Source organism: Scatophagus argus, chromosome 13 (genome assembly GCF_020382885.2).
Source record: "Scatophagus argus isolate fScaArg1 chromosome 13, fScaArg1.pri, whole genome shotgun sequence".
NCBI classification, from domain to species: Eukaryota; Metazoa; Chordata; class Actinopteri; family Scatophagidae; genus Scatophagus; species Scatophagus argus.
The window spans coordinates 3,210,306-3,237,864 of NC_058505.1; the positions used below are offsets into that span (position 1 = coordinate 3,210,306).

Consider the following 27,559-nt stretch of genomic DNA (forward strand, 5'->3'; position numbering starts at 1 on the left):
GATCTGTTCCAAGTATGCAGTATGTTAAAAGTAAGGCGGTTCGTGGGTGTGTTTTACGTGACCATTTTCATCTGCTCCAAAAGAGACCGTAACTCATATTAAAATAAATCAGGAAACGAGAGTCTGGTCCAAACTGAAGCCCGAGTTTAAAACAAACAAGATGTGAAAGTACGACGTAAACTGGACATAAAATCCAGCTAAGAGCTAACGCTCAGACATCATCGTGACATTGTCAGCCAATCACGTTTCGTATCGTCCCTTGTGGAACGTGACGCCACGAGCCCAGGGCTCTCCACAGGTGATTGGTGGCCTCTGCTGTCCAATCGCAGGCCGTGTTTTACAGCAAAGTTGTTAACCCCCAACAGTAGCACTTTGGTTGCCACCTCTCTAGTTTCAGCCTGCTTTACATCGACAGGAAAACATGGACTTTTCATCGACCGATAAACACTGTTTGACGAGGTGGATATAAAGCGGACAGTGGCTCTTCTCGCCAGGATACCGGCTCGCCGTTTGTTTTTTCATTACAAAACCAACTGGGAGAACTAGCTGTGGCTAACGTTAATATTAGTTGGCTCTCTGTGTGTCTGGCTAGCTGCGTCGTGTTCCCTGGCGTTTTTTTTTAACTTCTGACTTGCAGAAATGTTGCCCGTCTGTCTCTAAATCCCCGACGTGTGCTGAATGATCGACTTGGTGAGTATTTTCTCGTAGTGATTTAAACTTGAATCGATGGTTGCCCAAAAGGCCCACCGTGAATAGTGTTTCTGGCATCAGATGATTTCATACACGCAATCAAATTCCTGGCTGGTCAGCTGGATGCAATTCAGCAATAAAAGCACAAGTTCCTGATCACTTTGTCAGCCCTCGAAGCAGGAACGTTGTGATATCGATTGATTAAGGTAAAGGGGATGTTTTTTATTGTATTAAACAAAAAATCTAGTTCACTGGTTGTTATATTAATGGCAAAATTAGAATGTCGGAAACCTGATCTAACGTTGGCTAACGGAGAGAAAACACCAGCAGAAGGCGGAGGGGAAGGGTCGATGAGATGATATCATGTCAAAGGCAATTCTGACATGATATCATCTAAGGGTTTTTCATCATCTTGGCTGGAAATATAACATTGTTGGATCATAGGCTTAGGGTGTGTGGCTAAACAGTGCCAGGCAGGTCCTGTGGTCTGTCAGGGAACTGCTTGGCCCTGGCCTGCATGGGATCCCTCATATCCCCTGCATTATCTACAGTCACCCACAGTAACCCCCCCGCAACACAACCCTCTTCCTACATGAACTCGAAAATAGGGGGAGACTACAGGAACTTATTTGGTCTCCCTTTTAAAAGATGAAGTTTGGAAGACCTGCACCCAGTCAGGGATAGTTAGGCTGCCTCACGGTGACAAGCGGTGGTTGTTACTGCTCTCATCGGTAAATAATTCGTGACTAAAGCCTGCTTAGAATACCAGATGGGTAGGATTAACCACACCAGGTCAACCAGCTGAGCTGTAAATCAGAAAAGTGCAATAAATCAGGTGTTCTATGATTGTGTAAACTCTTGGGGGGGTTTTATGGGACAAACCCCACCCTCATGGGATATTTGTAGGCTAGCACAAAATGTGTAAGGTATGAGAGGATTGTTTGTTGGATTGTCGAGGTCTGTTTACATGTTTTACACAGCTGTTTGAAGCTTGGATAGCAGGGTTACACACAACCTTGAAACATTACAATATTTCACCATAACTCTTATAGTTTTTTACGTAATCATAGCACGGGATACGGAGGCCCTGAGCGTAGACTCAGGACTGCCCTTTTCTCTAATTAATAGTTAGCCTGCATATCAAATAGTTTTACTCATTCATCTACAATACAGCTTAATAGCAGTACGACAGAAGGGGAAAACAAACTTCAAAAACTTGATTTTTCAAAAAGGAGGCATCAATATTACAGTCATTGCATTATTTAGTGCTTCAGAATATACACAGTTTAACAGTCATGTAGATTCTTAGTGTTGTAGCACGCACATACACCTTAACTTCATAGCAATGAGCTCAACTGCCATACAGAACAGGTAAAAAGTCTAGAGAGTGTCTACACCTCAGTGTTACTGATACTGTACTGATAATGTATCACAAGTAGGAGGCCAATAGTTTTGTGCGGAATGAAAACCATTACTAATGTAGATCCAACACATTAAAATTCAAATACAGATTCTCCATCCTGGGGTTTAATTTGCCTCAGCATGCATGATCTCAATACCGCTTTGCATAAAGGAACTCCTTCCTGTTAATAAATGCACACGCGTTCAGATGATTCTCTGTGGAGACACGTCACATTTGTGCTGCGTGAAAATGCTTCTCAGGTTTGCAGTTACGTGGACACAAACATGGCACTTGATAAAAGGTTAAGGGATCTTCAAAGACATGACCGCTAATCCGTTCAGTATTGGTATATATTATATATTTCATTGAAATCAAAAAATGTTGGTGCCTCCCACTGGCCAGAGTTAAAACTGTGTAACAGCTTTGTTCCTAATCAAACCAGACCTTTGCCACATCTTATCAGCTTTTTCTTCCCACATTTCCTGTCCTGTGTGCACAAATGATCAACTTCAGTGTTGTCATCCAGAACTTGTTTCCTAATTCGCATCAAATTGGTGTGTTTCCTCCCCTTGTGTTGCCATAGATAAAAAAAAAAAAAAACCACTGGGCTTTTATTATAAGTGTAAGAGTGGTACTTGGAGGATGCAAAGATGAAGGAGAAATGGTGAAAATTTGGTTGACGTTGGAGACATTCTGGAGGCTCCAAACAGATCTTTTCAGTAAATATTCACTAAACACAAGTCTTTCTGAAAACTCATGAACTCAGGCAGGTGTGGTGGGCCAGACCCCAGACCACGCAGCACTGCTGACAATTATGATCAGGTGGTGAGCAAAAGTTTTGTCTTTGCTCCGCCCCGACAACTTCTCTCCTAAAACTCTTTTTAATTAACAAGTGACAAATCTGAGTTGAGTTTCTTAGTAATCTGACCAGCATGCCACTTGGTTTTATTTTTTTTAGGAAGTTGTCCTAATATCTCTTTGTTTAAGGTTTTGCCTCAATGTCCTTTTTGCTCTTTCCAATTGAACTGCAGCTTCTCAGGATGCAGTTGGTGGATGTAACAATGAAAAGAGCGCCTCAGTTCCCCTGGGTGGACCCTGGCTGAACTCACTGTCATCAACAGGTAAGGTCCACTATTGTTTGGAAAAAATGTTATTCTGACGTTGACAAACATTTATTTATCAATACTCTAAATGTCTTTCACGCTTATCGTGTAGCATACTGAGCACAAGCCAGTCGGTTCTCCATCCCCCCAAATTCATGGTGTCATTGCAAAAGCTAATGTGAAAGCCTACAGTTACAGCCTGCAACTCAGTGGAATAAGCATGGGACCAACAGTCTCAGGGTTAAGGGTTTGGCTCTGCTCGCGTCACCCAATATGAATGTTATAAACACTCAGAGAGCTGCACAGTGATGTTGGATGCTGATGTTTGGCAAATGTGAGCAGTATGACTTTGTGCTACATGCTGGTGTCAGGAAAGTCAGATCATTTGCCTGTCAGACCAGAAGAGGGCAACATTGTTCCTGTGGTGAAGAGGAAGCCCTTCACCTGGAATAAACATTTTTTTTTTAATTGTGCTGTTATGTGCTCATCCGTTATAGATAAGGTTCAGTGGATCTGAGTGGTTCTGTGAGGTCAGATAGCTGGAGGTGTTGGCTGTGGCTGATGTGGAATCTCTTAGCTTTGATAAGGAATTTGGTTCCTCTAGTTTTACATAAAAACATACAACCAACTACCATAAAATATGGTACAGCAATATTGTATCAAAAGTGAATAGTTTTGCAAAAAAAACACTATATTTCAGAATTTTGAGTGAATTGTTTGAGGCACTTTTACTGCTAGCTTTTTTGTGTAGAGAGAAACCTGTTTCATCAAACCAGGCACTGCATATTTTAATGCCCCTTTTATAATCAAAGTAGTGAGGAGAAACTGAAGAGCAGAATAAACCTGACTCAGATAAGGAGCTTTTAGTTCTTCTGACTGGAGCTGTTATGGATAGTTTTTATTCAGCAATGGACTTAACACGCAAAATTTCTAAATTATCAACATTAAAATTTTAGTAAATCGTGCTATGAATCACGACTGAATTTTTTTAATGATAGTGTAAAAAAAATAGTTAGTCTTTTTTGTCATACACAGGTGACTCAAATTTCTTCATTCATAAATGTATTTATTTATATATTTTGACTTATATTAATTTTTATCTACGAGATAGATAAAAGTTATGTCAGTTTTTCTTTATTGTATGCTATTTTTAATATAATATAATATAATTAAGATATAATCCCTTATAATTTTTTTCGCAATATATATTTCGGACATGCCTAATGTTTATTTCAATAATTTATGTGTATGTGTGAAGAGGAGTTAGTTTGCAAGAAATGCCCCCTTCCCCCCACCCCCGCAACGCGCAAGCGCTCGGGATCGTGTGGGAATGGTCGGTCCACGAACTAGGGGCTGGACCGCTCCGAGCGAAACAGAGCAAAAGAGTTTTAAATGTCCGCCATGTTGTCCATGGCGCACTGAACCAACGATAGGGAGCGGAGCGTCAGAAAAAAACAGTCCGAGAGAGAGCGACCAAGATCCGGGCCTTCCCCCGGCTCCGTTGGCGACGCCCTAAATACAAGCTACAACCATTCGATCGTTAGAATAGAGAATAACCGCACAGAAACATCCATGAAAGCTCCACTCGGTACCGTTGTGAATATTAGGAGATCCGATAGATTTATATTGCATCTCGAATTGTGAAAAATGAGTAAATTGTCGTTTCGGGCACGGGCGCTGGACGCTTCCAAGCCACTACCCGTCTTCCGTTGTGAGGATTTACCCGACCTACACGAATATGCATCTATTAACCGAGCCGTGCCGCAGATGCCTACGGGGATGGAGAAAGAAGAGGAATCGGTATGCTCTAACGGTCCAAAAATGTGAAAATGTGTGCTTTGGTTTATTTTTTATTTTTAAATGATCACAGCACTCCCTCTTTTTTTTTCTGCGCAAGCTTTCACAAAATGGCCGCCAATTTTCTCAGGACAAACACGACGGATTTCTGTTGGAAATGGCATATATGCGGCACTTGGACGAATGTTTGGGTAAAGCGGGGATACATTGTGTCGTTATGGGATAAATTGGCCCGGTTTGACCGGCGTATTTATGTGTGAGGCGATTTTCTGAGTACAAAGGAGTCATGTGACTTTAGCAATTCCGACATTTTGTCTGGTCTGTCAGGATGGGGCCTTGTGTTGGCGTAATTGCAAAAGACCAGGGCAAGGGGGAGCTAGTGATTTCAGATTTCAGGTGGCATCTGTGCGAGTAGCAGACAGAAATGTCAACACTGCTGCCATGCATTGGGGAAAAACTCACTGTCATCTTAAACAGGATATTGTGTGTGGTGTGTCTTGGCTCACATTCGTGTGTTTACTTTATTCAGGCACCTTTTGCTTGAGTGGAGGTACTCGGAGTTGTTTCAGGACTTTGCGGTATCAGTCCTCATATAGTGTACATGGGATACAGCACCTCATGGGTATTTGTGTGGCAGCTGTTCTTTTGATTTCTCACTGCATATGTAGTGCAGCTGTTGTCATTTGGTTATTGCAACCAGTAAAATTGCTGTTTGAACTGTAAATACTCCCGGTTAAACCTGGTTAGTGAGGTATATTATTTACCCTCCCAGTCTTACACCCTAACCTGGAAAGATTTCTTCACATATTAACTTCATTAATGGGTCAAGGTGTTTTGTTTTGTTTTTTCTTCATGTTAGGTGTTGTCACTGTGATATTTCTCTGGTGTTTGCATTTGATTTTCCCAACGAGAACACATGTTCTCACATGTACAAACCAAATTCATCAGCGCTTGTAAATTTATAAATAATTTATTTAATAATTAATTTAATAGCTTTTCTAGGTTTTGTTGTTGTTGGAAAAAAAGTGTGATATTTTCAGGTGAGGTGATGCACTAGCCACTGAGGCAGTTGAACAAAGTCTGCAAGCTGCTCTTGGTTATGCTGCTTCCAGCTTGGGAGTTGTGCTTATCTGTAGGATGTATGGGGTGGTTCGTAAACCTGATTTCCCGCGCTATTCTGCCTCTGTCATTGTTAAACAACAGCCCTTATTCTGGGTTCCCTAAGTGAGGTATCAGCATTTTCTCACTGACCCAGCAGTCTTGATTGATGTCTGAAAATAAGGGCAAGTAAATTCTGCATAACACCACAGACTTCACTGAAATTAACTTGCAGCCATTCTCCCTGCTCCTGTGGAGGCTCGGTGTCAGGGGTTCAGTGTGTCAGATGGCACAGCAGGCTGGCAGACCAGCGGCACGTGGCGCTCAGGAGGAGATCAGGGCAGCAGCAGGAGGAGGGGGGGTTACTGTCACTTCAAAGTCTGTGCTCCACTCAGCTGGAGTGCTTGGTTATGTAACATTCATATTATCGTAAGAGGTAGGCCAAGGCCTGCTGCATGCAAACTGCTCATTGTTTGGGTCTGTCTGTTATGCATTTCTGTCAGGGCAGATGGAAATATGCTTTGAATCAGTGTTAGTAGATACTGCAGCTCATGCTCTTCATGACTCCATCAATGCTTAAGGTATGAAGTTGTTTTATTGAGCTGTAAGTGCATGTAATCTTAGTTTTGTGGGCCTATGATGGGATTTGTATCCCTGATTCTTCACACTTTGCTCTACACAGGGAGTTGTTTGTGGTATTTCTGGAGATACGCTTGACTCACCGAGATTGCCACCACCTCAACCACATACCACTAACCACTCAGTGTTCAGTGGTCTTCACTGTGAATGTGTGGTGTTGTTGTATTTCTGTTTCTGTGTTAACAGAGAGCTTTTAACAGTAGGCTGTTGAACTTAGACCACAGAATAACTTGCAGGTTTAGCCTCTCTGTGTGCCACGTTCAGTGCTGGTTGTTTGAATAGTTCAGTGAGCACAAGACTACACACTTGATTTCTCTGATGCTGCTGTACTTGCCTTTGGAAAAATTGGCACCCAGTCCAGCATGTGGTTTTGTAATTTACTTAGATGGTATGTGGCGTGGCTTGACTGTAGAGCCGTCATCACCGAAACTCCCACAGCACGTGCGGCTGTTTGTTTTGGGCCAGACTCCTGGTCTTCTGTTTACATTTGGGTGAAAGTGAGGTCAGTGTCTGTGGCCCTGGTGGGAACCCGCAGGCATCTGCTGTGTTTGCCTCTTTGCCAGACTGGGTTCTTGCATTCACACAGACACTAACAGACACACACTCTGGCAGGCCACCAGCTTCTGACTCTGTGACCTTGTTGGGTGGGAATGTGTGTCACGTCACCTGTCCAAAGTCCCTGCAGCCTACATGCTCTGAAACTGAAAGTTGTCTTCGTCATCGGTTTCCCCCCTTTTTCTTTCAATGTTGATATTGCTGTATTGATGTGTACGTGGGCAGCGTGGGAAATTAACACCAGCCCCAGGCCATGCTCTTCGAATCCAACTCCACAGCAAGTTTGCTGACTATGCAAGCCACAGCTGGAGTAATTTTGGAGAATCACCAGTGAATTTAGGAATCTTCCAGTCATTGACCCATAGATGGAAAACTATGTGCATTCTTGGTTGGTGATTAAGTGGTTTCATTGCAGTATTATGCAATAGTGTGCCTACATACAAGTTAGAAACTTATTTTGCCTTGTAAACATCTGCATCCATCTCATTTTACCACCCATATTAATTCAAGGAATGGAAAGTTTCTCAACTCACAGTCAATTAAAAAGTGCAGGGCAGATTGAGACTCAGGCCACAGCCAAACCCACAGTCTGATGGCTGCTGTTAATGTCCCACCCAACTTAGACTTGGTGTGAAAAACCGTCCTCTCCCACACAGTGCATATAACTGCTTTGTACTGTAGCTACGCATCCCCGACGACTCTAGCTGAGAATCCCTGCAGCTGTCCATCATCTAAAGTGGCATTTACAGTGTCTGGGACAGTAGCTGTCACAGACGAGACTGGTGTAGGTGGAGAAGGCTTTGGCTGCCTCAGCAGACTTGACAGTGATCGATACGGTCATTTTAGAAGGCTATTTCTGGACTCCTGTTTGTATGTGTGAGAAAGCGAGACCCAGAGAAAAATTGTGTATGTATGAGAGCGCCAGCTAATGCTCTGTATTCTGACTGTTCACCTCAATCTAGCTCTATTTATTCTCAGGCAAATAGCCATGGCTGGGAAAGTAAACAAACACATTGCTTGATTAGGTTTGGCAGCAGACGTGTTTTTGCTCAAGGCTGTTTGATTTTTGTGAGTTTTTTCCCCTCATTGTGGAGAAACCGTAGGAAGTTGATGCTGGGCTTTAGTCAGTCACCGTGGGGAATGATTCAGTGGGAATTGGACGGTAACATGCCGGTTATGCAGGCCTACGTGGGTGGGTTGTCACACCAAATGCTACAAATAGGTTAAATGTCTAAGAGTTTTGAGTTGTGTATGCAGATGCCTTCAGGAAGCGCTGAGAAAAAAATAGAAAGGGCCGTCCACAGCAACTTCCATAGCTGAGGGAGTAGCTGCAACCTCTAAACAGATCGCCAGCGCACATGGGCTATTAATGTAAAATACAATCACTTGCCTTGGGTGTAACAGACTGTACAAAATCATTAGCCCCAAAAGTGCAAATAGTGTTGACGAACACAGTGCTCTGGGACACAATAAAATAGATTTAATACCACAGTTGACCACTAAGAATATGATGGTATACTGCAGGTCACGCATTATAAAGTTTTCTCTTAGGCACCCCACACCCTCATTTTGTTTAGAGGCTACAAATGATTAACAGTCAAATTTTGCTTTCATATTGTCTAAATCAGCAGTTTACATCAAGTAAGACTTCACAAACTGGATGCTCATTTGAAAATGTGGTCAGATTTTGAGTGTGGATATCTGTGTAATGTAAAAGCATTTCCTACATTCAGTGTGTCCAAGTTGAATAGGATACAAAATTGCTATCTGAAATTAGTCAAAATGTAATTGATTTGTCATTTTGTCATGGCAATTAGTTGATTAAGTTTTTCAGTCCTGGTTAATAGATGGAAAAGGTGTTGTCGTCTCTCTGCCCCCCCCCAGCTCTGAATGCAGTGTATTGTATGAAATAATAATTAGTATAGCCTGCACTGATTGCTTTCAATTTCACCGATACTGCAAGGTCTCAATGGAAGTGTCAGGGCCCGCTGATTTAAAAAAAAAACCTTGCAGCATTGAAAAGCTTGTTTGTGCTGCTATAAAGCACACTTTGATCTGTGTTCAGCAGCGATCAACTTCAGTTTTGCTGGATATCTTTCTGTTTAACCATACGCATGCTTGCCTGATTTAACCCAGCGCAACCACTTTGGTGTCCTCATGTTCCTGTTCTAATGAGCTGTCAACCTTTTCTTATAGCCATCATGTTCCAGTGGAAGCTTGTATTAAACCGAGAGAGGCACTCGGAAACCGCAGACCTCTGCTAAGGCCAGTGGTCCGCTCTCCTATAATGTGCAAATCAGCAAGTACAGCCACTATACAAAAACTTCTGGAACCACCTCGATATATGGTTGTGCCTAGCTGAAGCCTCATTATCTCAGTTTTGCATTTATGATGTACTTCTAAATTAGAAATGTTGCCCATACTTAGAAATCACTGTCATGTACATATGTGAAAATATCAAAAACTTGAAATGACATCAGGGATATGACAGCTTGTTATCAATAACCGTTCCAAAATTGTAGGTTCACACGGGGACAGATATCTGCTGCAGTGAAATTTAAATTGGCACATAGAATACAAACGTATTAGTATAATTGTTGCATCCTATGTGTGTATGTTTCCATAGCCACACCTTAGTTTGAGATAAAGGCGTTGTGGCAGTGGTACAGTTGTACTTGCTTTACCCGTCAAGCCACTGTTCACAAGTACTCCATAACAGCAATCACTGGTACCTGTGAAAGTGGACTGTGATGTGGAGTCATCACATTTCTACTATTGGCTGTTTTGTCACTAATTTTAAGATGTAATGCATTCATTCCACCAAGGCCAGTTAAAGTATCTATATATCATCGAAAGTGTGTATAAGTGTGTAAAATTTGTGTATCCTCCCCTTGATTTGGATTCACATAATGTCCGTACTGCAGTCTTCCAAGTTTCATGGAAATCAAGCCAGTTGTTTTCCCATAATCCTGCTGGCAAACAAACTGAACAGAGAGAACAAAATCCAGCTGACATTAAGCAGTAAGCAACTACCAGACAACAAAATTTGCATTTAAATAATGATAATGTTAAGACTTGTTTTGGGATACAAAGCTGCTGCTGTTGAAAAGACAACCAAATTGCTTTCTTTTTTCCTCAGAGAACCAACTCTCAGCAACATGGGACAAAAAAATGAGTTCATTCATTAATTTAGTCCATAATGGAGACATGAAAGCAGATAGAAATTGTGCCTGGATTGCCCGTGAGCCTTCGTCCATGTGCCCTTCACCCTGTGGTTCAGTGTGCAGGGGTTCTATGCTGTGTAGCATGGAAAGATTCAGCCGAGTACTGTGTCAGTAGATCCATGTTTACTCATTTATTGTGGTTTCATGTGATTGATATATATAGGCAGTTGACTGAAATTTGTCAAATTTTTGTCATAATTTATACTGCAGTATCTGCATGTTCTGATTGTACTTAAAAGATGTTTGGCATCAATGTGATGAGGCTAAACATGCTCAGGGTTTAGTATACCTCGAACATTCACAATGTGGCATTCTGTCTATGGAAATTTAACAGAAGTTATTTTACTGAACTAAGAAAAATTTTATCAATTTTTATCAATTTTTTAGTGCAGTGTGGCTCAACTAGCACAAATGAGCCCTCTGCCTATGTGAAACACTGCTGGCAATAATTATGCAAGCTGTTTGAAAAGCTGGCTACTTGCATGCTGGGGCTGACTGTGCATGTGTGTTGGACAGATGTTTGCATATGAGAAGGGATACAGATGTAGCAGGTTAATGGTCATATTACCAGGGAATAAGAAACATCATTGCAAGTGTAGTACATCCCCATCAGAGGTTGTACACAGCACTGACGGTGTCGTGACTGACTTCTAATGCTTATTGTGGCATCTGCTTTTCTTGCAACCATAATAGACCAGTTGTGCTCTCGCAGTGTCACACACACATACTTTGTTTTTGACTCATTCACTCACTCCATCCACCTTCCCCAGGCACAGATATTCTGTCCCTGTGCCCCCCATACTACCCTTGTGCCTCTGACAGCCGCAGGGAAAACAAACACACACCTTCCCTCCAGAGAGCTGGTGTAGGAGCCGGCAGCATGCTGCCTTGTTGACAGACTGCCTGCCAGTGGCTCGCTGCCCAGCTCTGAGCCAAAGGCTCTACTACTACGACTGACTGGGACGGTTCAGACAAACAGCCCGCCAGCAAACCAGTTAGTCAGCCATCCAGCCTGTCTGCCTTCCTCCAGGCACATTAACCCCCTCAGCAGGCTTGGCAGCAGCAGGCTGTCATCCCACAGGCAGATAAGGCCAACTGACACTGGGGTGTTGGAGACAAAATCAGTGTCAAGTTTTCTTCTGCATTCTTGCCTGGGGATCATAGTGATTGGGATGGGAGGTACTTATTTGTCTCTCTCAAATTTCTGTGTATCATTCTAGACCCAACCAGTAATCTTGTACAGCCATGAAAATTCTAGGTGTATTCACATGTATAAATGAGGAGCTTTAGAGATATCAATTTGTTATATGAAGGATTCCCTCTGGCAGTTTAGACTTAGCATGAAAAGTGATAACATGGTTCTGTTTGACTTGGCAGTCCTGTTTGTCGCTGTACAGGGTGTTAGCCACAGATTGCCATATTGTCTGGATGCCAAATGTTGCCCAGTGTGTAACTAGATAATAGTTGGTTTCCTCCCTCCACTCAGTTTGCAGGTGTACATTAACCTTGTATCTACTTGAGTGGGCGTGTTGTTTCCCCCCCAGCATGTCGTTTACCAGGCTTGATATTAAGTTTCAGTCATGCAATATTTTGTTTTCTTGCAGTTGTTTCACAATGTTGAGACCTGTTGAAATGGTTCCTTGGTTTGTTTACTGTTCACCAAATTTGTGCAATATTTACTAATTTCTCTTATTGTAGCTATTGTCATGCACACTTCATACAGGTTGATGTTTGGTGAAACAGTTCCTTATGACAGCAGTTATTCTGGTTAAAAATAAAGTCACTCACAAAAGTTGAAACTTTGTAGACTTGGCAGTAGTTCAGTCACTCTTGGCAACTATGACTATGCTTCTTAGATAAATTACTTAATGTAGGTCTGCATTGTAAATGATGCAGTGTGAGTTATAGCTAGGAATGTGGTGGGTGACCATGTTTTAATGGTGCAAATTGAGAAATTCAAAGGCCATTTCAAGTTGGTCTCTAGTCTACAGGACATTTCAAGAGGGGTTAGGGGGCAATTTAGATTGTCCAGTCAGGATTGCTATTTAATAGACTGTCATACTGTTTGGTCAGATCGACCAACCATAGCAGACTAATGACATCAAGTCGCATCGGTGCAAGAGTGCAACATAGCCCATGGGTGGTATTCAACCTCACAGTTTTGAATAAAATGTGTAGAAGAGCACATCCATTTTCAGTGATCCAATTGTCTCACCTCCATCTTTGTCTCTGTAGGAACACCATCTCCAACGGGCCATCTCGGCACAGCAGGTATATGGCGAGAAGCGGGACAACATGGTCATCCCAGTCCCCGAGGCAGAGAGTAACATCACCTACTATGAATCCCTCTACCCTGGGGAGTTCAAGATGCCAAAGCAGCTAATTCACATACAGCGTGAGTGGGCTTCTCTACCGGCAAATATGTGATGCAGAAAACATGCAGAAAAGGAAGCTTGATGTGGTAGATTAGGGACCTCTGCTGTTTCATTATGTTGTAATAGTGTTTGCCTCAATTATATTGAAAGCGTTAAATGACACTTGGGCGCTGTTGATCAAAATTAAATGGCAATAAGTGGAATATTCCACTTTACTGCATCTTTTTCTTTCTTTTTTTTTTTTTTTGTAAACATCACTTTAGACCTGGACCATTTCATTACTTTATACTCAGTTTTATGGTCCCAAAGTTGACATGGCTGAAAGAAAAGGTGACATTTAAACCCATGTGGTAATAAAAGTGAAAACAGGACATTGGCTACATAAGGCTTGTAAAATGTTGAATCTGTTCAGTTGAATGAGAGGCCATAGGTCGTAAAGGGAGGGGGCTGTTGTTTCTGATAGCTATTCATCCATTCAATACCATCAGGCATGTGTGTTTTGAGTTGTCATATGTTTGTCAAGGTAAATGAGTTTGTGAGATTGCTTAGTTCAGTAATGATATCAAAGAAATGAGTTTGTTAGATTGCGTAGTTCAGTAACCACGTCTGTGTCACAAGTGGTTGCTGTGATTGTTTCTCCGAAGAAAGCAATTTGCCGTATCCCGAATAGAGACGCTGTTATCAGTTGAAAGCTGAAATGACAAATGTTTGGTCCTGTCATATTGCTGCAGGACTAATTTCAGGGTTTCCTCAGAGGTCTAGACAGTCTGAACCGTATTGAAACATACAGTATTGATCCTTTTCTGGTCTGGAAAGTTTGGTGTTTGTCCTAAAAATATTCAAGAAATGCAAGCTTCTGCACAAGAATACAGAGACTTAATGTTTTGTCAGTAACCACATATCTCATCTGTTGTACTCTGTTACCTTCACGGCAGCTCAATATGAAAGTGATTTGCTTTAGTTAAAACTGTGCTGAAGCTGTCATTTGAATGATGAAGCAAGAGAGTATGTACGTTGGTCTGTACTTTGGTAGGTAGGAAGGCTGTGCACTGGTTCTTGTTGTGACTTGCTGCCAAATTTAAATAAATAATTAAATAAAAATACTGTTGGTTGTGAGACAGTTGCTGAGAAGCAAAAGGATATGTATTGATCTGAATTACCCCGTCTGAATGCGCTCACATATGCCCACACTATACTGTTACTGGAAGACACTAAGATTTAATGCTTCAACTAAAATGATACTGATCTTTGACCTCCTTGTGTATTATTTATTTACTTTCGCATAAATGCAGACTCTATTAACTTGTCTGAAGAAGTATCAGGTCAGTTTGTTAGTTACTAGGTTGGATGTGAATTAATGCACCAAATGCCACTAACAGCCAGATACTCTCTTGTGTTTGTTCAGGCAGTGCTCATGCTTTCAGTTGTCTAGAAGGGCAGATCTGCTGTAATCATGCCTAATGATCATAGTGTGTAATGTCCCTCCTGTTAGGATTCAACAGATGCTGGATGGGCTGTACTCTTAAATCACATTGTATTTCAGTCATCTCTGATTCATGTAGTTTAATGAATGTTGTATCTTCTGCAGAAAGGAACTGCCTTTATGGTTTTAGACATTTGAGAATAAACTACCTTGTGCTTTGGATGCTGCTGCACTTCTCACTTTTTGTTGAGTGACTTACAGTGACACATCAGTCTCAACTGTGCATTTGTGGTCTTTGATATGATATGGTTACAATGCTCTGGACAAAACCTCTTCCTCTGTGTCATTGTTTCAGTTTGTGTTTTTGTCCAGTAACATATTGAATCAGTTTCTGAACCTTCAACTTCTCCCAGCTGTTGCTTACACTGACACTGTTTTGTTCTGAACAGATCATTGTGTTTTTGCAGACAACTCTAGTTTGTATTTTTCTTTAAACAGACATGATTGTCTCTTTGTGTCATTGTGTGTAGCAGTAGAACATTTTGGTCACCATCTGTAAGCCGTCTAGCAGTGTGTGTGTAGCAGAGTGTCATGATCTTATTCCTAAAGTTGGACATTCCTTTGTTAGACAATTTTCTTTCAATATGTCAGCTTGCATTTTCATCTTGGCTACACAGCAGTTTGAAAACCTTGTCATTAAAATCCTTACTCATTAAATCAATTCTAAATATGGACTGCCGTGTAGGTGGTAACCTTGCCTGTGGTTGGCACAGTGTTCCTGAGTATGTACGATGTACTGTAGAAATCTTTACCTTGGTTGTGTGGCTTAGCGATAAGCACAAACTGAGACTGAATGTATACAGAATGACTGACTGATTTCTTTTATAATACACAGAGCTATAGACTGGCCTTGACATTCATATTGCCAAGCAACTATCTTTATGTATCAGACAAACACAAAACATGTCATTAACTGTCTGCACAAAGAAAATTCTGTCTTTCTTGAATCTAACAGACTTGTGAAAGGGTGGAAATGGATTGTGACTTGTTAGTTTTGCACACAGAAATTATAATTTTCTTGTCGATTTACAGTTGGATGGATAATGCGTTGTTTTGTTGCTTCATCTCCAACAATAACTAAAGTTTTTTTTTTAAAAAAAAAAAGAAAAAAGTGTGCATTTGGTATGCAGCAGTGATGTTAAGTGAACTTGACTGGAAACTGGCAGTATGTTGTTTTTTGTTTGTTTGCTTGTTTTTTTTAATGCTGCATGCAATGCATTCATTTATTACCAGACCAATTGTGCTGGATTTAGACTTTGTCAGAACAGGTTCATTGAATCCTGAAAGACTTTTAAATGCTTGTCTAAATATGGAGATTACAAAAAAGGGAAAAGAGAACATGAGTACCTGTAAAGTTTAGAGAGAAGAGTGAAATTTCCTTTTCTGGGCCCCCATGCAGCTTTCAGCTTGGACACAGAGCAGCCTGACTACGATCTGGACTCGGACGACGATGTTTTTGTCAACAAGCTGAAAAAGAAGATGGAGATCAGCTTCCTACAGTTTGAGGAGATGATTGACCGGCTGGAGAAGGGCAGTGGACAGCAGGTCAGCACTGTTTGTGTCTCCATCTGCCCCCAAAGCACAGCCAACTGTAAAGCATGGTCCATGAAATCCCTTACAGGCCAATACACTACGACCTTTTCAAAAAAGGAGATACCTACATAAAGTAGTTGGTAGCACAAATTTGAAATTTTGGTAAGACATGTGAGCATGAAAGCCTGTCCAAACAAATCTCTCACCCTCACCACTCTGTAAAGGCATCTTGTTTTTCAAAATCGAACGCTTGTCTGTATTTCTTAGCTGGTGAGCCTTCCGGAGGCCAAATTGCTGCTGAAGGAAGACGATGAACTCATCAAGGAGGTCTTCGACTACTGGAGTCGCAAGAGGAAAAACAGCAAGGCCAATTCTCTCATCCCCACCGTCAAGCAGGAGAAACGGGACGGCTCCAGCACCAGTGACCCCTATGTGGCCTTCCGACGGCGCACAGAGAAGATGCAAACCAGGAAGGTCAGTAGTCTTGCTGCTGCAGTGCTGGCAGTTCATATTAGAGCCATACCCGAATTGCTAGTCAGGTTTTGTTTGCTTGATTACAAATATAAATATTCCATCAGTTGCACTATATACCACAACTGTGGACAAAATGCACTGTCGTAACGTCTTGTAGAAAATATTTTGTAGTGTTACATAGACTTCCAAATTGCCTGAAATAATTTTCAGAGTCATTACATTTCACTATGTTCGCTCTTTGATGAAGCATGGCCTGATGAGCTTGATCTGTTTTGCTGTATTCTAAGCGCTGCACAGGCCTGCCCTGTGATGTAGATGGAACAGATTCTCAGTACCTAGTCCCAACAGGCTGAGAAAAGAAGAATGCTCTGATATGATGTACAACATCTTACTTCACTTAGACAGTGTATCATGTTGGCACATGGCTTTGTGTCAGACAGTTCAGTTTGCACTAAAGGTGAAATGGTTAATCATGGTTACTAAAAACACCAAAAACACACTCAAGTCCATGACTTTTGAAACATACAATGATAGGTCAGATAGAAGCACCTTTCCTAACTCGATAAAATGACTAGTCAGTCTTGTCTACGCTTCCATTTAGAGTAGAATTATGTTAATTTTAATAGGTGTGAATTATTTTCTTGGTGCTGCTACCCTGCTGCATACAGTCTACCATGAAATTGAAGAACCCTTTTGTCAAGGTTCTGTATGCCACCAAGTGGTCACTTGAAGAATTTGGGCTTGATGTAAACTTTATGATCTTAATAACCTGTTTGCTTTCATCTAAACAACCTTCTGTATGTTCACAGCAATAATGCATCAAAACCTGTCAGATGTTGATTTCCATGTTTGATATACATAAATCAGCAAGTAATACATTTAAACACTGTTCCTGTGGGTACTGATTTTAGTTATGTGTAATTACTTGCCACTTTTATGTGTGTATTATCTTAGGTTCATGTAAGGAAGATGTTCATAAAGTTCATGTCCAATCATTATACCTTTTTTGCTATATTTTGCTTGCCAAGTTTTGCTCACGCCTCTTTTCGACTTCAACACTCAGAACCGTAAGAATGACGAGGCGTCCTATGAGAAGATGCTGAAGCTACGCAGGGATCTCAGCCGAGCCGTCACAATTTTGGAAATGATCAAGAGGAGGGAAAAGAGCAAGAGGGAGCTGCTGCATCTCACACTGGAGATCTTTGAGAAGAGGTGAGCGTGCCTGCGGGGCTGCACATGTGTAGTGCATCAAAACAGAAATAAAACAGAAGTAGTTTGTCAGCAGGCTGGCAGGGTTGACAAAACAGGGCAATTTTAAAAAAGTTGTTTTACAACTGAGATTAAAGAACAACCTGCTTTGTTTCGGTATGTTCCCACTCTGCTAAATGAAGTGGTTTGTGTAGACATTTGATCAGTCTGAGCTATTTTGATTGATCCCTTTTCTCCCTTTCTTATCCAGGAATGTCATGTCAGACTTTGGTGGTGAGGTGATGGCGGAGGTGTTGGCCGAGCGGGCACTGGTGAGGCCTCAGATCATTCCCCTGGTCCCTCTCACCAACCAGTACAGACACCAGGACCACATGGACCTCAAGGACTATAAGTCCAAGGTGAAGCTCACTATTAAGAGAAGGATTTTGACTCTGCACTGGATCGTTTGTAAAATATCTGTAAAGATTGTTTTATATTTATTGTTATTTAGGATTTACATTTCGAACATGTTGATGCGACAAGCCCCTTTCAAACATGTAGTCTAAACCTGAAATAAAAATCCCTAGCAGTGCTTGAGAGACTATCCCAGTAATTCACCAGGGCTCATGAGTTATCTTTTCTTTCTCTCCCCAGCCCGAGAAGACGGAAGTTCCCAGACAGAAGAGGAAGTACGAGAAGAAGCAGAAGGTGTTGCCTCTGTCATCGGGCACCCCCCACCATCCGGGCCCTGTTGTCTTCAATGCCAAGGACCTCAACCAGTACGACTTCCCCAGCTCGGATGACGAGCCCTTCTCCCAGGTGTGTGCACGACTCGTACAAACACAGGCACTAATTTTAGTTAAGTTTAGTCTAAAGTCTGCACTCTGACTCTGTCCATCTCTTCACTGTTGAAGTGATTTTAGAGGCAGTGAGCTTCCACTCTGTCTTGCCCTCTGTCCTTTTCCATGATAAATCTACGCTGTGAGACAAGCAGATGTTTTTCAACCAGACACTCTGATTTCAGTGTTTTAAATTCTTCTCTTCCACTGACCTTGCCTGACCTCTGTCCACAGCTGCACTCAGGCTCATCAGAAGCAGAGGAGGAGAATGACCCAGATGGTGCCTATGCCTTTCGCAGGAAGGCAGGGTGCCAGTACTATGCTGTAAGTACTCTGATCATCCACAGGTTGTATAAAGAAAGCATATTGTTGTTTTTATTTATGTGTCCTAGCAGTGGTGCCCTGAGATTGTAGATGCTTTTAAAAGCACTGATTATAATGCTTATCCATATTAAGTTCCTGTTTTACTACATTCTGTGAAATGTTTTGGATAGAGTTGGCCTGGAAGAGCGATACATAGCTGTCTCTTGGGTGGAGTATTCAGTTTACAGTTATAAGTTTTGCAAAGGCACTGAATTCACACTTTACAGTAGATGACTGTAGTGACCTAGTAAAAACCCTTACACAAGTCACAGTTTTGCAGAGACAGTAACAAGATTCAGACAATAAGAATGCAATGGGTGACTTTCAGCATCCTGTCTGCTTCCAGGCTCGTCAGGATCGTGTGGGTAGCTGGCCTTGGTGTGGACCATGGGAGGACGGTTTGGCAGAAGCTCGCTTTCGCTACAGTCTCACCACACTCACTGTGCCGCGGCGTTGCCTTGGCATGGCTCGGCGACGTGTGGGACGAGGCGGCAGGTCAGTTAAATTCCTGTTGCTCGGATATTCTTTATGTGACGCAGTGCTGGACATGTAACATGCTCTTGCATGATTTTAAATCTCACAAGAAATAACTTTGCTGACAAAGAAGGGCTGCTCTTTTTCACTGACTCTTGGTCTTAAATAGTACTCATATCAGTAATGAATAACAGGTTGCATTTGATATGTAAACCCCAGAACAAAGCTGCTGTTATGCCTGACAAATTGTCTGGCACTGTCCAAGCATGAGATCTGACCTTCTCCTTCTCACTCAGGGTGTTGCTGGATCGGGCTTACACGGACTACGACAGCATCTTCCACGGACTGGATCCAGAAATACTCGACCTGCCTCTTTCCCCCTCTCCCCCTCCACTTCCTTCACTTACAACTACTTCACGCTCACCGGCCACCGACAAGTTTGCCAGTACCTCAGAAACAAATACCTCAGACAGAAGTTCCTCCTCCCTCAACTCCTCTTTTTCCTCTTCCTTTCCATCTTCCACGGACCTCAGTCAGATACTGTTGAATATAAAGTCGTGCCGATGGAGGCACTTTAGACCACGGACACTACCACTACACGAGCTGGACAATGCCCACCCGTTATTCAGGAAGTTGAGTCGAGGCCTGAAGCGGCCAGTCTCGGCTTCCACAGCTGGGGGACAGCCCTATGGCTCTCAGCGCCCGGTGAGGGTTGTCCCTACACCCGCACCCGTTGCTGGTAAGTGGATCAGCAGCTTTCTGTTGGGATGTTGTACTTGGTACTCATGTGTCATATAATACACATGCGCCGTGGTGTCACCTGTGATCCCCGTGGTTTTAAAAGGGTTAATGATGATGAAAAGTATTTGTGCTGAGAAAAGCCTTGACAAATGACAGTTATTCAACTCTGTCTTTCTCAGAAACTAGTTTCAGATCACTCTGGATGATCAGCTTTCATTCTTTTATTTCTGTAAAAAGTGGTCTCTGTAGAATAATGATAGTCTTATGGATTGGCAATGCCTTATGGAAATATTAGTTCCTGGTGAGTTTTTGAAATGTATTTGTTGAATGCTAGCAGCTTAAATTAAAATTCTTCCTGTGTTGGAGAAGATGTCAAAGGATGGGCACATGAAACTACATCTGACAAGATCCCACTCTGCAGCGTTGCTTTGGCATTCTCACTGCATCCACTCCCACCACACCCAGTCCACAAGGTGTCAATTAAGGCTGGGTTTGATAAATAAATTCATGAGATGCACTGGATTTATGAGGATATGTGGACACAGAGGTGTTGGTCGTTGAATGCAAACTAAATGCCACACGTCCCTGGCAGTGTTGCTCTGATGGCAGTGATCATGATGTCAGTTCAAGCAGTAAACAGGATTGTGTATGTTTTGATTTGCATGAAAAGCAACTGCCTGTTGATTCTTTTTTGAAAATCCATCTGATTAAGTTCCACAAATAAAGTGAAGGATGAGAGATTTTTCAAGAAACTGTGCGCAAATTTGAGCACCCAAAAGGTAGGTTGTAATCAATAGGTGTGGTATTTAGATTAAATGAGACGGTGCTAGATTGGACAAAAATAATCAAGGCGGTTGTTCTAGATGGAGGTTTTGCCAGAACATGAGCTCCAACTTTGAACTGAGTGGGGTCCTAGACCCTGTGAAGTAAAGGCTGGAAGGGCTCACAGCGAGTAAGAAAATCAATATTGCACCGAGGTACAAAGCCACGTATTACTTCGAAATGTGGGAATGGGACTCAGTAATCAATAGAAAGCCGGTAAAGAAATACTTGAGACTGTTATTTGCAGGATAAATGCATTGGATGCACATAAGTTGGATCCATATGTACACAGGAAACCAGGTATCCAGGGAAATCCAGGAAACCAAGTTATATCAGTGTGTTTTATGAAGTGACCCGATTACTATCAAACAAATGTGTTAACATGCAGCCCAGTAATCAGATTTATTCCCTGTCCAGTATATTTTTAGACCAGTGTGCCACCAACACTAACAGAATTAATGTTGTGTTTTATGATATCAGAACCAGAACCAACACACGTCATTGCCATTTGCAGCCTACAGGCTTGATGATACTAGTGTTGTGTTAGTTGGGAAATGTATTGTAGTCTAAATGGTACAGGGACAGTTGGAGTTTTCAGGCACTGCTGACTTGAAAGCTCAATCCACTCACCACTGAAGTCTGAGAATGTGGTTGTAGTTTTCCTGTCAATATTTCCATGGCAGCTTATCGATGAATGCAACACGGGGTCGGAGTGGGTTGATTTAAGAGCTGTTGTTGAACTGTTGTCTCTGTATTGACTTGTTATTTGGGTATTACGAGAAACTTTTGTGTTAACGCAGAATTTTTACAACTTTTATGTGATTGTGTGAATCTGTTTCCGGATTTGTAACAAGTTCTGGTTTCTCCCAGCTTTCACAGCCGAACAGTACCAGCAGCATCAGGAGCAGCTGGCCCTGATGCAGAAAGACCAGCTGGAGCAGATCCAGCTGCAACAGCAAGCCAACAGCACCTCCGTTGCAAACAGTACACATGTCAGTATCCCACATGCACTTCAGCTTGTAAAGCTGAGTGTGTTGTATTTTCTTTTTCTCCTCCGTTCATCGGTGACTTAAACAGTTTTCTTCTCCCCTGACAGGGCCAGGCGAATACATTGGACCAGGCCAGCGCTCAGTTCGCCGCCTCGGCCCTAATCACTGCCGACCAACTGCTGGCTCTCAAAACCAAGGAGGAGCTAGCCCTGGGAGGCGGAGTCAATGGCGTCCTGTCCCCCTCAGGTATGACAACCCTGCAGCCTTGGTCAGTGCATGTTAGCTTGGAAAAAGAAACAGTTGATGAAAGAAGAGGGTCTCTGACAGCAAGACACCTGCTATACCTGTGTGCCTCCTGTAAACTCCACACATATATGGAGACATCACAGACAAAGTTATCTTCATTTTATTTAATAAGTTGGTCACTGGCCTTGATCAACTATGTTGTTTGTCTCTCACCGTCTTGATTATTCATAACCACAGCCAGCACTGTGTTTGGTTGCTGTCAGGGGTGAATTTCCATTTGAGACTCTTCTGCAGTTGTTAATCCAGGCTTGTGATTATTTGTATCACCTGAAACATAATATGTTTAGAATAATATTGCATCTGCAAAGTAACAAAAACTAAAAGTAATTCAAAATTAGAGTGCACTTCACCTGAGTGCTGTAATACAGGGACACTGAGCAGACAAAGCAAACAGTGAGGGTAAAGCAATTACAGTCCTAAAGCCTGTGATGCAGGGTGCTGAAAGAGCAGATAACAGCACAAAGCAGACTGAACAGAACCTGCAGCACTAAACCCCCAACAACAGATGCCATTTCAGGCAGCAGGATTTTGGAGATAACAGAGAAAAGTGACAAAACAGAATTTCCATTTTAGATTCTTCTGCTGATGAAAATGGTGCACTAAGGATCTGTCCTTTCCAGATAAAGCCTCTAAAAACTTGTCAAAAAACTTGTCGTTGTCAAAGACTTCTTGTTACTCGGTTTCTTTGTGAATCGGGTGAAAAGAATAAATCCATTTCACAAATGACCTTTCGCATGGTAGGAGACGTTTAATAATCTGCACATTGTCAGAGTTTTAAAGCTAAAGTAATAATCTCAGATTTTCATTTAAATAAATGTCTTTAAGTCGCTATCTGTTGCTGAGTAAGGTGGCACCGTGATGAGTGAGCTTGTGGCCCACTGATGAAAGCCCTTGCATTTTGCAGTCATGCAGACTGGAATTCTGGCATCATTTCCAGGAGACGTCACAAGCCCAAAATGGTTTTTCATCACCCAGCAGCATTTGGTCTGCCACAAAGAGTAGGCGGGGCTAATAGTCTCGCTGTTGAACTGGCTTGTGTCTGAAGCAATGGACTGTTTGTTGTCTAGTCTGTTAGTTACTGTTGCAGAAGACATCCTTCTTAATCTCGTGTGCTGGAGATGATAATTTGTTATGGAAACGTGGTCTAGGTGCCAACTGCGATCTGACTGACTGATAGATGCGGGCAGCACTTCTTTTGGGAAGTACTTTTGACTGGCTGTAAAGACTGATCGTTTACACTTTTACAAATTTTAAATTTTTTAGTACTTTTTTTTAAATATTGGAAACTTGAAGCACATAATGAAATGAACTGTAATGTAACAGGATGTTTTCTAAAAGAATATTTGCTGAATAAAATCTTCGATCTCCAAATCCCAACTCCTTCCCCTCTTAACAACCGCCCCCACCCACCCTCCTCCTCGTCCCCATCCCCACAACCACCCCCACCCCCAGGTGTCTACAAGGGCTTGCACCTCTCGAGCACAGCGTCCCCTTCCCCTGCTGCTCCGGCTCCTCCCACCACTACCCCGACTCCCGCCTTGCTCCACCCCTGCACCACCACCAGCTCCACCTCTGCTACCAGTAACAACAACGGCACCGCCCACCCTGTCAACACCACTACCACTACCGCCACCACTCAGGTCCTGCTGGGAAACAATAACAGCCTCCGTCTGGGTGTTCCCACCGGCAAGCGTGTCCACGCCCCCCGAACGCTGAGCACCACCATGTCAACATCCGCCTTAAAACTTGCCCATGCAGCCACCGCCAACTGTCAGAAACCCAAGGTCACTACAGCCTCGGCGTCACCGCTGGACATAGTGCCCAGGTGAGGAAAAACACGCTGCCAGTGTGAGAACACTTTGGGGGGAGGGGGAAAGACCAGGGAGCACGATAGTCCTATCAACGTGATTAAAAGGGACATGTTTGTGGAAGGTCATCTGTCCATAATTGCTTTTGAAATGACATGTATCTGAACTCTGTGACAGTATACAGTCACTTGGGACCACAAAGTCCCTATTGCGCATTCACCGCAGGTGTGCGGTATAAAATCAGATATCCTGTTTACATCCACAGACAGATTTTGAAAAGAATGGAGAACAAAGGAAAATATGTTGAGCACTTGGCACTATATTTAGCTTACAGCTGTGCTTTTGTACCAATTCAAGTCTTACCAGGTATGCAGCTCCTGGAGTTACTACACAGAAGAAAAGAATTCTGTTTATTTCCTTGAAGCTAGTAAATGTCACGTCAAGTGGTAGAGAAGGTCTTTGTAAATGACACTGGTAGGGTGTCTTACCTGTAATTTGTAGATATTCCACGAAACAAAAACTGCAAAGGCTGTTTAAACAAAAAACTTTCAGCCTTTGATTATATTACGAAAACTTGAGCCTGTCGTCTTTAAGTGGAGTGAAATTTCATTCTAAATAGGCTACTTCATTCTTTATTGATGTTCTTGCGAGTAGTGGAGACAAGGGCTTCACTTGAAAGCATCTGTTGAAAGATTGATTTTACAGAGTTCAAGTTTGTAGAACAAAGGGTAGCAAGTGAAAATTAAAGTGCTTCTTTATTGCAAGAGCTTTATGGCATGTGACAAGCTGTCAGTGGTGCTGAAGACAGGTTCAAGTACCAGCTATTTTCTGGCAGTCCAACAGAAAAATAATCAACTTTGCCTGTGAATTTGAATTTGTTTACTTTTTACAAGAACAAATATGTAGCATGGACCAGTGCCACTTCTGATAACACTGATAGTCTAAGTTAGCTTACAGCGCCCGCCCATAATTCATTGCAGGTATGAGAATCCTCAGATCACAGGTTCAGGTTCCTGCAGTTACATTAACTGTTCACTTATAAATGCTAACCACTTGCTGTGTGTCTTACTGTGTTTTGTCGTCTTCTTTTTTTTCCCGCAGGGAGAATCACGAACAAGACAAGCCAGCACTGAACAGTCTATCAGAGAACTCAATGGCCATGGAGGTTACGTAGCCTCCCGCTTGCAGCGCGGGGGGGAACGTGACTCCTTTTTTTTGTTTTTTGTTTTGTTTTTGTTTTGTTTTTTTAAGGTGCTATGCATCGTTTGTTTAATCGTGAAAGCAAGTGGTGGCGGAATGAGCGCGGCAGGGCTGGGTTTCCATGGTAACTGTTTTGGGACTTAACTGCAATGCTCGTCTCGTACTATTTTCTTTCTTTTTTCTCTTTTTTTTTTATTTGCTCTACTCCCCCATTTCCCTATTTGTTACTGTTAATAAGAGATCGTCTGTAAATTCTTAATATGACAAATATATGTACAGTACTGCATATTTGTAATACTCCCCTCCCACCCTCTGTTCTTGTATATAACATTACTTGAATACAGAATTGTTCATTTGTGATGTTTTGCACTCGAGATATTAAAAAAAAAAAAAAATCCAAATTAAAAAAGAGAAAACGACAAACTGCAACTGGTGCGAGTATGAGGTGTGAAAGTTGTACCACAGAAAAATGTATGTCATCACATGCATGGTGCGGAACCTGCTGTTTGATCTATTTATTGTGCCGTGTTTACAAAGCTTTTTTTTTCTTTTTTTTTTTTTTTTTTTATTTCAGTTCATGGTTTGGTTTTTTTTAAAATCTTTTTTTTTTTTTTTTTTTATTTTATACACTGTACCCCTCACCGGTTCCCCGTGCTGTAGTCAGTGTTTAGCTAGATTTAAGAAAAAAAGAAAAAAAGAAAAAGAACTCTGTATTTTTTTGGATGTTGTGAACATGGCTGGTGGCTCGCCCGTTTTTGTTGGGCGTTCTTCCATGATGTTCCCATGTGTCATGTTTGAATCCATGGAGACGCGTTCATAGAGATTCAGGCGCAGGGCAGTAGAAGACGACAGGTGTGAATTTGTTTGTTGTAGGCATCAGTTTGTCAGTGGGTTAATCAGTTTCCACAAAGCTCTTCCATACATATATTATTCCTGAGACAAGTAACAAAACAATGGGGATGAAGATTCTTTCCCAGAAGTCGTTGCTGCTTCTGACTTTACTAAGCACTATATAATGTTTTGTTTTTTGTTTTTTTTTTAAATTTGATTGATGCTGCTTTTGTATGATTTAGGTCTCTGGTTTGGACCAGGTGGCCTTATTTACTTTTTGTTTTCTCCAAAAGATAATCTCCCACCTAATCATTTTTTAAAAATAAATATTTTTGTATTGCCCACTCTTTTCGGTTTTTATTTTAATTTTCCCCTCATGAAAGACTTCATTCTTTTGTTACTTGTTAATCTTAAAAAAATAAAAAACTAAGGGAATTAAAAAAAATGCAGTAACTGACATTTATTATCATTCCAGCTTCTACATAATAAGGAAGAAAACATGTATTAATTGAAAAGAAAAAAAAACATAAGAAAACAGCCGTTTTCTCTACTTTAAAAACTCTCCAGAAGGCTGCAAGGCCATGAACCACAAGTTATCGGGTGCCTTCATTTGGGAAAAAAAGAAAAGAAAAAAAAAAAACTAAAAAAGAAAAATAATCGCTCTCTTCTGTGAAGAGTTTGGTACTGAACAAGGCTACTTGTAGTTTTTCTTTGTCTGTACCACAATCCCAATGCCCATTCCAATGGCCCAGTTTATTCATGAATTTTTGTTCTGTTTTTGTAAACCCTTCCTCCCCCACACACACACACTTACACACACGCACGCACACACAGGAAAGACTAAGAATCCTCTTGAATTGTCACAAAATGAAATAAAAATCCAGGGCATTATGTGTTTTGACCAGCGTGTCTTGTTTTTTCTTTGTCTTTAATGTGTCTCGAAGTGAACGGCGTTGAGTGATGCGTAGTACTGGGCGTCTCGTGGGAACAGCAGAGTTTTTAACAGGTTGCCAGTGAAAAACACATTTGAAGCCAACCGCCTTCAGTGCTGTGATCTATTTTAGGGTTGTGTTATTTCGTCTTGCTCTATATTCGGGTAAGGTGTGAATGAGTTGTTGTGTGCAAGCCAGTTTGGCAGCAAACCAACATGTCATTTGAAAGCTTTTCTTTGAAAAGGTGGAGGTGGATGGTAGTTTTGGTGCATTAGCTCCTCTGACGTGTAGTCAGTAAGTCACGGTGTTCACTGCCGAGGGTTGTTCAGGTCTGTATGTGCTCAGGTTTCATTTCAAAAGACTGACGATCCCCACATGTAGAAGGCGTGAATCCTCTTCCATGGAGTCCGACATGTTGCGCCGCCGCGTTTCTGCAATGGCTCAGAAACTTAAGCTGCTTCTCAGAGTTAAGGATGCTTCCTTGGTAGGACCTACCAAGAAGAAAACAAAGACCCATCGAGCGGGGTTCGTTTCCATTCTTAAAGACTATGAATGCAGTTTGTCACTGCTGTTTCTGGATCCTGATTTTTTTTTACATAGACATGACTCATGTCTAGATTGTCATCACTGCTGTGGAGGCGTCCTTAGTCATATTGGTGAATAGAAAGCTTAAGTGCTGATGTTTTTGCTACC

The 27,559-nt window shown here is 41.9% G+C and overlaps 1 protein-coding gene across 2 annotated transcripts; it reads left to right on the top strand.

Annotated features, from left to right (window-relative positions):
- The first annotated feature begins 358 nt into the window (after positions 1–358).
- On the top strand, positions 359–26,835 carry LOC124070006 (enhancer of polycomb homolog 1-like). 2 transcript variants are annotated; one of them, XM_046409587.1, is made up of 15 exons: positions 359–690; positions 3,124–3,213; positions 12,744–12,903; positions 15,766–15,911; positions 16,167–16,373; positions 17,437–17,585; positions 17,833–17,980; positions 18,216–18,380; positions 18,635–18,724; positions 19,110–19,258; positions 19,534–19,976; positions 21,671–21,792; positions 21,897–22,035; positions 23,548–23,920; positions 25,005–26,835. In XM_046409587.1, exons 3-15 carry the CDS (start codon positions 12,804–12,806, stop codon positions 25,075–25,077), a joined length of 2,304 nt encoding a protein of 767 aa, XP_046265543.1. In that variant the 5' UTR covers positions 359–690; positions 3,124–3,213; positions 12,744–12,803; the 3' UTR covers positions 25,078–26,835. The 2 variants fall into 2 exon arrangements, with proteins under 2 accessions (XP_046265543.1, XP_046265542.1); XM_046409586.1 differs by lacking the exons at positions 359–690; positions 3,124–3,213 and adding an exon at positions 4,464–4,995.
- The last annotated feature ends 724 nt before the right edge of the window (positions 26,836–27,559 follow it).

Bases quoted from the DNA above. Each gene is read 5' to 3' on its own strand.
- LOC124070006 (XM_046409586.1), top strand. From the start codon at position 4,843: ATGAGTAAATTGTCGTTTCGGGCACGGGCGCTGGACGCTTCCAAGCCA. The intron at 18,381-18,634 runs GTGTGTGCACGA...CTCTGTCCACAG, and splicing joins ATGACGAGCCCTTCTCCCAG to CTGCACTCAGGCTCATCAGA. The intron at 19,977-21,670 runs GTAAGTGGATCA...GGTTTCTCCCAG, and splicing joins TACACCCGCACCCGTTGCTG to CTTTCACAGCCGAACAGTAC.